The sequence below is a fragment of the Phalacrocorax aristotelis genome, chromosome 2, assembly GCF_949628215.1.
Source record: "Phalacrocorax aristotelis chromosome 2, bGulAri2.1, whole genome shotgun sequence".
Taxonomy (NCBI): Eukaryota; Metazoa; Chordata; class Aves; order Suliformes; family Phalacrocoracidae; genus Phalacrocorax; species Phalacrocorax aristotelis.
The window spans coordinates 67,914-77,912 of record NC_134277.1 but is presented as its reverse complement, the minus strand read 5'-3'; the positions used below and the strand labels follow the sequence as shown (position 1 = coordinate 77,912).

General features: G+C 50.5%; 1 protein-coding gene across 1 annotated transcript in view; it reads left to right on the top strand.

Annotated features, from left to right (window-relative positions):
- The first annotated feature begins 195 nt into the window (after nt 1-195).
- Nucleotides 196-9,999, top strand: part of CCDC12 (coiled-coil domain containing 12) — a 42,946-nt gene continuing 33,142 nt past the window's right edge. Inside the window, exon 1 of the mRNA XM_075081994.1 lies at nt 196-357. Coding sequence (XP_074938095.1) covers nt 235-357 — 123 coding nt within the window. The 5' untranslated portion in view covers nt 196-234. The remainder of the gene's footprint in view (nt 358-9,999) is intronic.

The following is a 9,999-nucleotide window of genomic DNA, read 5'->3' as shown; positions in this document are numbered from 1 at the left end:
CGGGGGAATAAGCCTGGCAGGGTGGAGGAGGATGATTTAGAGTTATTTTGCCTTTTAAATTTTTTTTAAAATTTATTTTTAATTTTTTTAATGCCCCCCCGCCTTTGCCTCCCCTTTTTCGCCCCCCCACCCCCCGCCGCGCTTTTCTCCATCGATGAGCTCGGCGCTCGATGTTTTGCACCTGCTCCGCATGCGCAGTATGGGTGTACGGAGCGCTGGGGCAGAGGGAGGAACATGGCGGCGCCCGGTGGCGGGGTGGAGGCGGAGGAGGCGGCGGGTCCGGCTTTGGGAAAGCTGGAGGAGGAGGCGAGGAGGCGGCGGGAGAGGTTGCGGGCTCTGCGGCAGCGCACGCTTCAGGTCGGTGGGGCTGTGGCGGTGTCGGGTGTCTGGGGTGAGCGGTAGAGGGATATGAGGGTCTGAGGTGGGCCTGCGGTTTTTGGGGATGGGAGGGATATGGGGGGCAGAGGTTCTGAGGTGAGGTTGCAGTTATTGGGGATGTGGGGGGCAGAGGGTCTGAGGTGGGCCTGCGGTTATTGGGGGTGTGGGGGGCAGAGGGTCTGAGGTGGGCCTGCGGTTATTGGGGGTGTGGGGGGCAGAGGGTCTGAGGTGGGCCTGCGGTTATTGGGGGTGTGGGGGGCAGAGGGTCTGAGGTGGGCCTGTGGTTATTGGGAATGTGGGGGGCAGAGGGTCTGAGGTGGGCCTGTGGTTATTGGGGGTGTGGGGGGCAGAGGTGTAGGAGAGCCTGGAGAGCAGAGTGGTTGGGGGGGATATTGGGGTGCTGTGGATGGGGGGGGTTTAGGAGAGGTTGGAGCGTGGGGTAGGAGGACCAGGGGGGCAAGGGACAGCAGGTAGTGTGGGCTGGAGATGGTTGGAGGGAGGTCTTGGGGGTAGGGAGGGGTTTGGGGCAGAGGGAGGGGAGTAAAGGGGGGGCCTGGGAGGGCCAGGAGGGTCTGAGGGTAGGGAGGTGGTGGTGAGAGTGAGGTGGGGGTTTGGGGGTGCTTGGGGAAGGCTGAGGGGTCTGGAGTCACCAGGCTGGGGGGGCTGAGTGGGGGGGGGGGGTTGCTGGGCCTGGCGAGGGGTTCAGGTTATGGGGTGCAGGGGGTTAATAGGGGTAGGGGGGAAGGATGGCCGGTGTGCAGTGTTGGGGAATGTGGGGGGGTGGGCAGGAGGGGGTGGTTGGGGAAGCAATGGTGAGGGGTCTGTGGGGTGGGAGAGAGGAAAAGCAGAGAGGAGTAGGGCAGGGGGTCCCCCACTGTGGGGAAGGGATGTAAAAAAAGGCAGGGGTGCAAGCGCTGGAGGAGGGGGCTTGGGATTTGGGTGACGCCCCAGTGATGTACCGGGTCTCTTTGGTCCCGTGTGTGGGGTCTGTGCTGGCTCCGTGAGACCCCGTGGCCTGTCTGGTCTCGTGCTGCCTCTTGCTTTTCCGTTCTGCCTCTGCCATGCTGCCCCTGGCCTTTGCTAAACCGTTCCCTCGTGTGATGAAGCCTCTGATTTTTCCACGTCATCTCCCCAGTTCACTGTGTTTGCATCACGTCTGAAATCCAGGCTGCGACCTGGGTTTGGCAGTGAGGATGAAAACAGAGATTCATTAATTAATAACATGTTTAGTTTCTCAGGCGCTTTCTGGGCCTTAAACTTCTTTTCCATAGAGACATCAAGACCCGACTGTCTTTAGTGCAGGCTTGAGGATACTGAGGAACCGGTTATGTTGCCTGACCAAACCCAGGGCCAAGCGGGTCCGTAAACTGGGATGTTGTTCTCGGATGTGTGTGCCGCGGATGGTGTGGCAGGCTCCTCGTGCAGCCTTGGAAGAATTCACTGTGGTTGTTGGAAATCTCGTGTCGTGGAAGGTGCGGCAAAATTGGCAGGATTGGTTAAGGAGTTTATCTAAAAAGTTTTGTGATGGGTTGAATCCTCACCCAGAAAACTCCAGTTATTTTACCTGGTTGTCCTTGTTGCCTCTGCAAATGCTGAGTGTAGAATATCAAAATAGACTTGCTTTTTATTGGGGGTGAAAGATGGATGGATTAAACTTGAGAAACTTGGCAATTAGTACCTCGGCAGCGCCTACTGAGGAAGGCAGCCGCTCTTCAGCGTGTCTCGGCGTGTCCTGATGTTGCTTAATTCTCCTCTTTTGGGTTAGTAAGGTGGCGCTAGCTCTGCTCCCCTTCTGCCACGTCATCCTGAATTTGTTGATCCAGGTTAGTGCTGCCCAGTAATGTGGGAAGATGTCCTGTCCCTCCACTGAGCGACCTTCTCTTGGGGTTATTAACGGGAGCTGTGACTTCGGTGGGCTGGCCAAGCGCGTTCTGCTGCGTCTCTTGCCTCGAGACGTTCGTTGTTATCAGAGAGCTGAGCTTTCTGAAAGGGGAAGGTGGGATACAGCCCCGTGCCCAGCCTTACCAAGAAGAAAAGCAGTTGAAAAGAAAAGCTCCTTCCAAAAGAAAAGCTCTTTTGTTTCACTTCTGTCCTGTCTCGCAAATTTAGAGGGAGCGAGATGGGGCGGTTGTGGAGGGTGTAGCACGTGGGCTGGTGTTCTCATCTGCTTTGTTGCTGCATTGTCTTGGTTTTTTTTTTAAATTTTGGGGTGAGATTTTCTGACTCGGCCCCTGTGAGGCCTCAAGCTTCTTTTCCACAAGTAGTATCTCACACGCAGTACCAGCGTACTGCGCCTTTGAGGGTAATGCCTGGTAGTCCGTGCTGGCTCCTGGTAGACCTGGCTTGGATGAACTTACCAAAACTTTCTAAATTCTTTTTTTTAATTGGCTTTTGCAGCCTCCTGAGACAGAGTTCCACCGTTTAATGACAAAATTACCTCCTTTGGTTTTAAACGCATTAAATGGAAGTTGCCTTGGGTGCTCTCTCACATAGCCCTTGTGAGAAACACAAAATAATTGTTCCATGTTCGTGTTTATGATTTTATAGTGCGCTCGGCCTCTCTTCCAGATTCAAGCCATGGTCTCTGAAGCCTCTCTCGGTATACAAATCCCTCTGAATCACCTCCGTGACTTTCCCTGGCGCCTCCCTGTGTGCTGGGATGCCCTTTTGCTGAGAGGGCACCTGTGACTGCGTGCCTGGCTCAGGCTGTGGGGCACCCGTGGGCTCACAGCGCTGGCACATGGTTTCCTGTTGGGTTCTTTTCTATATTCTCACTATGGCCACATGAGCCTGTCTTCAACCTGTCAAAGCTTGTCTGCTTTTCCCAGCCCTATCGGTCTCAGCTGAGCCCTTTCCCCAGCAGCAGAGCTCATCGGGAGCCTGTTCCCTGTGTGCGTGTAGCCAGAATTATCCCCCCCTCCACGTGGGTTGCTTTATATCAAGCTCTGAATTTCACCTGTAGTCTCATTGCTCAGTTAGGTGTGACTTTACAACCCTCCTGCAGACGTCGTTGGATTTTCTTGTGAGTCATCTCACCTGCAAACGCTGTCATCTAACTAGCCAGGTCTTTCCCAAGTCTTTCGTGGTGCTTGCAACAGCCCAAACCCTAGCAGAGGGTGTGGGGAATAGAGAAGAAGGGGGGACCTGCCAATCCTCGCCTGCTGCCCTGAAAAGCCGCTGCTGGGGTTTGCAGGAGAGAAGGTGCGTTTCCGCCGCGTTCCTGTGCATTCAGGGAACGGGTACTTAAGATCCAGCAAGGAGCCTCCTTCAGTTCAGGATTCCTCCGCAAATTGCACCGTGCTCTCGGTTTTTGCGGGAAAGTGATGCTCATCTTTTCCCAATCAGTGAGGAAATAAGTGAGGTAACACCCAGCCATAAAAAAAAAAACCCTCAGCGGATGCTCCTGTGCCTGCTGCTGCGCTCACCCGACCTGTTGCACCGCCTTTTATTGATCGACAGCAAGCGGGGTTTTAACTTAATAAAAAGTGTGTGTGTCTGAGTTCTGGGCATGATTTACGTTTGAGAAACGCCAGTCGCCACTTGCTTATACAGATAGGCTCAAACCAGCGTGCAAGCCGATGTTGGATTGCCAGCCTCAACGTACGGCCTTGCCATCGGCAGGGTTTGCAATGCGGAGGATCAGGTGCGGTGTCAGAGAGGCCATTTCCCTCCTAAATTTAAGTTAAAATTGTCTTTCAGCAGCAAGCAAGCAAACTGTGGACTCTGCCTTGTCGGCATATTGAGTTTTACTTCCTGTTCTGGCAAAAAGTATAGTTGTGAATTGTGTGACCGTAATCTTAGTTTGCAAGCTTTCCTCTCTTTTTTTTTTTTTGTTGTTTTTCCTAAGAAAATCAAATGAAAATATCTTGCAGCCATTGCTTACTAAGCTTACAAGCCCTGAGGGTTTCTACACAGCCTGCTCTGCCGTGGCTGCCCAAACGCCATCCTTTAGTCTGACCCGCTCAGGCTTCGCTTGGTGCTTCTGAGCAACCAGGTTATTATTTGAGACCGTTTTTACTTCCTTGGGATAAGTCTGATCCGTGTGGGCTCAGCCAGGGTGGGTTGCAGAGCCTTTTCTTGCTTTGTACAAGCGTTGTTACCGTTTGAGTCCTGCAAATTGAAAGATCATCTCTCCCTGTTTTATACCCCCAAAAAATTTCAAAGCAAGGACCAAAATAACCCCACAGTATCCTGTTACCTAGAAGCTGATGGAGAGTCGAGTGACAAGGTGGTGGGAGCAGCCTCGAAGGTGAGCTTTCTGCTGTGCTGGAGGAGAGGAAGCACACAGGGAAGCACCGTGGTCTTTCCTGGGGCTGTGCACGTTTTCTGCCGGCTTATGACATTTTAAAGAAAAGTCTTTCTGAAGCTGGTCACTTACATAACCGCCGCTTGGCGCATGTTCTCGCTGCCACGTTCGATTAACGGGAAAACTCCACCAGGTTTTTGCAGGGAGCCTTGCGAAAGGTCACGCAGTGACGTAGGTCTTCTCAAGTTTAAGGTTGGTTTGTTTTTGTTTTGTTTTTTAAGTAGCGAACGGTTGCAGGTCCCGAGATGCCGCAGCAAGGGGAATGTGGGGACAGCCTTCTCCTAAATACGCTGTGCCCTGTATTGCGCGCCTCGCCTGAAGGCAGGCGTTGGTGGGGTTAAGGGCTGAGGAACGGGATTCTTTGCATGGCTTTTATTTTTCAAAGGACTGAGTAGGGACAGGAAAAGCTGCTCGAGCACTGAACTGGCCCCCAGCGCTATCTTTGCCCAAGGCCCATTGTGCTGATGCTCATGACAGAGCTGACGCTTTATCCTCGCAGTATCGTGCAAAAAAGCCCTGATTATCTGCTGTGTCTTTCTTTTTTTCTTGCTTAATGGCTGAAAATCAGATGAAAACGTTCTGTTTGCATTTCTCAGGAAGACTTTTCTTTAGCTGAAGAAAACCTTTTGCTCAATTTAAGCTTTAGCTTAGCATGACTGTATTTAGTGCCTTTAGTTTGCCTATTCCTGGCTATTACCCACCCATACCTTTTGAAGCAAAACGGGAGGGCAAGGTCTCCTGAATCTGTTTAAAGCTACCTGGCTGGAGGTGACTCCGTGTTTGCGCACACCGAGGTCCTGCCGGCGCAAGCTGGAGCAGTTTGACCAGCAGTGAGATATGCAAAACTACGGGTATTTTCAGGATGGAGACCTTACGGGCTGAGTTTCAATAGCACTTTGCAATTTTCCAACTTAAAAAAAGGAGCGCGGTGGCGTGGCGCGTCCCGTGAAAAGCTGAAAGCCCCTGCACCGCCTTGACTAGAAAATTGTGTTACAGGTGGGAGTGAAGCTTTGGGGAGCTTTGTCTGTGCAATGGAGGGGCTCCAGTCCAAAACAGTGTTTGGAGCAGGAAGCAAGGCCTTATTCTAGATAAGAAGTCAGGAGATAGCTCTCTTGATCACTGCCAGCTGCTATAAGGGGATCTGTCGTCCCTGCCTATCTGCAAACTTGAATTCTGCTGCAAGTCCTCCCCTTAATATCAAGAATCCGTATTTCCATAGCCACGGCTTTCTGCTGAGCAAGTTGATAATTAACTCTAGTGACTTGTATTTATGAAACGCTTGTCTGCAGGTTGTCCTTGAAACCGGTTCTCTGATGCATTCGAATCTGGCTGGTTTGGAGTTAGATAAAGGCTCCGCTCGTGTGCGGTGTCCGACAGAGTTTACCTCGCTTCAAACCCCGTTAAAATCACCACGTAAAGTCAGTTCTTCCAGCAGGCACGTCCTGCCATGCGTCTGTAAGGTGTACGCCATATAAATCGGAGCTTGCAGCTTAAAAATAATGAGGGGTCTGCAAAAGCTAAGCTGCTTTGGGCATCCGTCCATGATAAGGAGAACTATGCTGGTGAAAAATGGGTGGGAGAGGGGAAGGTCGCGGGCCCTTTAGTTGGTTTGGGTATCCCAGTATAGCGTGTGTCACTCATGAATGCTTTTGGCCTAGGGAGGAATTCTATTGTAGACAAAAATATGTGTATGTATATTTAGTAAAGGATTTGATAGGCTTTTCCTCTGGATAGCACCAGAGAAGCAAAGTAGTAGTGAAATAAAGAAGTACGTACGTTATCTTTCTTGCAAGGAGCTAAGTACTTTTCCCACAGCTACTTATTTTTAGCCATAGATATCCAAGTAGAGGAACCGTCGTCTCGGATGCTGCTCGTAACCTGGGTCTGCTCCTTTGATCCAGCTGTTGAAATAATCTTGTGTGTGGCTGCTATTGAAATGAGAGGAAATACTTCATGGCTGCCGGTGGGGTGATGGGGGCTGTGGCACGTTGCTGCTGGGTTGCTTTGAATGACAAGGGAGAGGAAACTTCCCAAATTTGGCTTTGCGAGACTGCGAGCAGAGAGATTTAAGGCGCCCTGGGTCAGGCTGTCATATGCTGAATGCAACTGAAGTGTTGAGAGGAGCTTTGGATCCACCTCTGCCCCTTCCTTGCCAGTTTCTAGGCTTTCAGGGTCGTTTTTCCCCCCTTGTTTCTAAAATAACAGCTTGTGTCCCCTGTAAAGATGAAGAGGCAGCGTGTGGGGAGGATTTGGCTGGCAGTAGCTTGGGGATGGAAGGGCAGCTGGCAGCGTTGGACTCGCCTGATGGAGCAGCTCTCTGCTAGGAAGGCACGTGTAGCAATCCTTTTCCATTTTGTGAGCTCCTTGATGGGCTGCTGTGTCCTGCCTGAGGCTCAGCAGTTCAAGGAAGGATGGGCCGGCGTGCTCGAAGTGGCAACGAGACGTGGCAGAGAGCGGGAAGGGATGATCCGTGGGGAGGTGGAAAGCAGACCGGACTGACTAAACGGAAGGGCGAGAAGCTAGTGTGCGATACGGGCATGAGGAGGACCAGAAGTCCTCAACGCTAGTCCCGTTTGAGCCGTGGCACGCTTTCCTCTCCAGCATGGCCACCGTTTGCCCGTCCCTCGCCCGCCGCACGTGCTTCTGAACTGCCAGTGCCGCTCCCGGGATGTTTGGGATGCTGTTCCTTCGGCCAAGGTTAGCACGAGCAGAAGCGTTAGGCAGAGCCGGCCTTAGACCCTCTTTTTCACCCTGCTTTTTGCCATTCGCAGCAGGCGCCGTTGCCACCTTGTCAGACCCCCAGTGGAGCAGCCCAGCAGACGCCGGTACTCGGAGGCAAAATATTTGAAAACACCATGCGGATGTTTTCCTTTTATTTTTAGTATGAAACCACAGGGATCTAATAAATCCCGTCGGGAGCCCCACGTGTGTCTTGCAAATGGAGGGTTAACTTTCCTAGGAGAAACCAGCAGAAAGTTTGAGATCTGATTTTCCTGATGCTCATTAATCTTGACTTATTTTTGCATCGCCATGGTAATGGACAGAGGGTTTTTACATAATTTTTCTCTTTTCATCTGTACCCATAAAAAAAGATTAAGCGCTCCTTTTCAACCCCTACTAGACAGTGCTAAAACCGTGGCTCCTTTCATCTACTGCTCAGTAGTCCCAGCTGTGCCGTCTGGGTTGCCTTTTTACTGGAGCTTTTGAATGGGCTCCATGGAAATAATAACTGCCACGAAGCCTCTTTTCATCCGTCGCTGATAAGGCTCGTGCCGAATGAGTAGGAGCTCCAAAGGGTAACGCAGAGCCAGAGGGATGAGTTGTGGTAGCGGCAGGAGATACGGATGGCGTGTCAGCTCTCCCTTGGGGAAATCTCATTTAGCCTTCAAATGGATAAACTTGTCTCTATAACTACTTGCTCTTGAGGTTGTTTAAATGACCCGTTGTGGGTAGCTTTTAATTTTTTAACAGAGAAACCCTCTTTTCCCGAGGAAGCCGGGGGGGTTGTGTTGCTCCTCCTGAGCTGCTGGCCTCGTTGGCCGGTTTCACGCCCGGGTGATGGAGGGTGGGCACGCTGTAGCTATGAGGCCCCTATAAGTTTCAGGAAAAGAGGTTGGATATAGGAGGAGACTCTTGTTTGTTTGTTTTTTACCACCCTACTGAAAGATTCGGTGTGAGCTCTGTTGTTACCAGCTCTCAGGGAACCCATCTGGGAGATTTGTCGTGTGATTTAACAGTGGAAAATGTTTTGATTAGAGCTCCTGCTTTATTAAACCTTGGAGAACATACCCAGGAGTCGTATCCATAGGAAAGCAGGCCTGAACCTACAATGATTCCTGCAGGAATTTCACTTGGCACCTCTTCTTGAAGGAAATGCGCAACGGTTATTGCTGGGAAGGCAGCATCAGCGTGGTCCTGAGCTCTTTGGCTTTGTAAATTGTGGTTAAATTCAAGGAGGTGTTTGTTAAACAAGAGCAATGTAGGTAAAGGTCAGCTTGAAGCTTTTGCTCCCATGTAAGTGTTTGATTCCCTTTCAGATTCTCTTTTTGAAACTTCTAAAAGCTTTTGCTTTGTTCAGATTTGGTTCTCTTTCCTTTGACAACTCACAGCATCTTGGTTTGGTTTTTTTTTTTTTAAACTAGGGCTCAACATTTCTGTTCCTGATGCCCTTAGTTCCATAAATACAGCAAATGCAAATCAGACCGCCTAGTGTAGAGCAGGAACATTTCAAGGGTAATGTATTTTCATCTGGAAGAAGGTAATTTGAAATACAAATGCTGACAGGGAAAAGTAGCGTATATGTGAACTTTCAGACTCACTCCTTAAGCTGCAAACGTGATGCAGAAATGGGGAATCCAAAGCTGAGCTAAGCAGCAGACACATTCCTGAGTGGATTTAGGACAGCTACAAAGGATATCGTTATTAAGCAAAAATCAAGTGACCTTTAGTAGCGTGACAGGAGGCAGCGAAGGGCAGCAAAGCACCTTGAAGGTGTGATCAGGGCTGGTGGCGAAGACGATGTGAAGCGTCTCAGACTGGAGGTTGTTTGCCAAAAGTTAGGGACAAGCTGAAATAAGATAATCTATTCTGTAAATATCCACATTTCACCCGTTCCTTGCACCTAACAGGGATTGTTCGAGCTTGCGCAGCCCTTACGATGAGGCATACTGCTCTCCCTTTGATTTCGCTGTCGTTCCCGCGTCTCCTGGGACGCGCGTGGCTTTGTGCCGAAAACGTGGCAGCTTTGGGTTATTCCTGTGGCTTTGTGCGAAATGAGGCACGGAGGTAAACAACAGGGATGCGCGTGGGTCCGTGGAGAAACTGGTGTTTGGCCCCGGGTTACATCCTTGCCCGTGCTGTGAAAATCCAGGTTGCTTGGGGCTGCTGGGGGTTTTGTGCCGGGGTACGTGTTGGGGGCACTGAAGAGGCAAAAGGTGGAGGCCTGCTCAGGTCGTCTGTCAGATCGGCTTAAGGAGAGCTCTCCAAAAATGTTTAGTTGTACCTAGGTGTAAAAAATAATCGGAGGGAATAATAAATAAAACAAATAATGTGATCTTTGCTTTGAAATACCATGAAACGGGCACAGCAAAGAGTAAAGCAGCTTAATAAGCATCCTTTCTCTGCAGTGTTTGAACTTCCAAGGGAGTAAAGCAGATGGCTATGCTTTTGGCTTCTGTGGCAATGCTTGTTGTAGGCATGTATTTCAGTATTGTCCGTATAATATAAGTGCATATATACATATATATATATATGAGTTCCTGCATTCAGATTCCACCTTCCTTGCAGCCTTCCCTCGCCTTCTTCCCTTGCAAAGT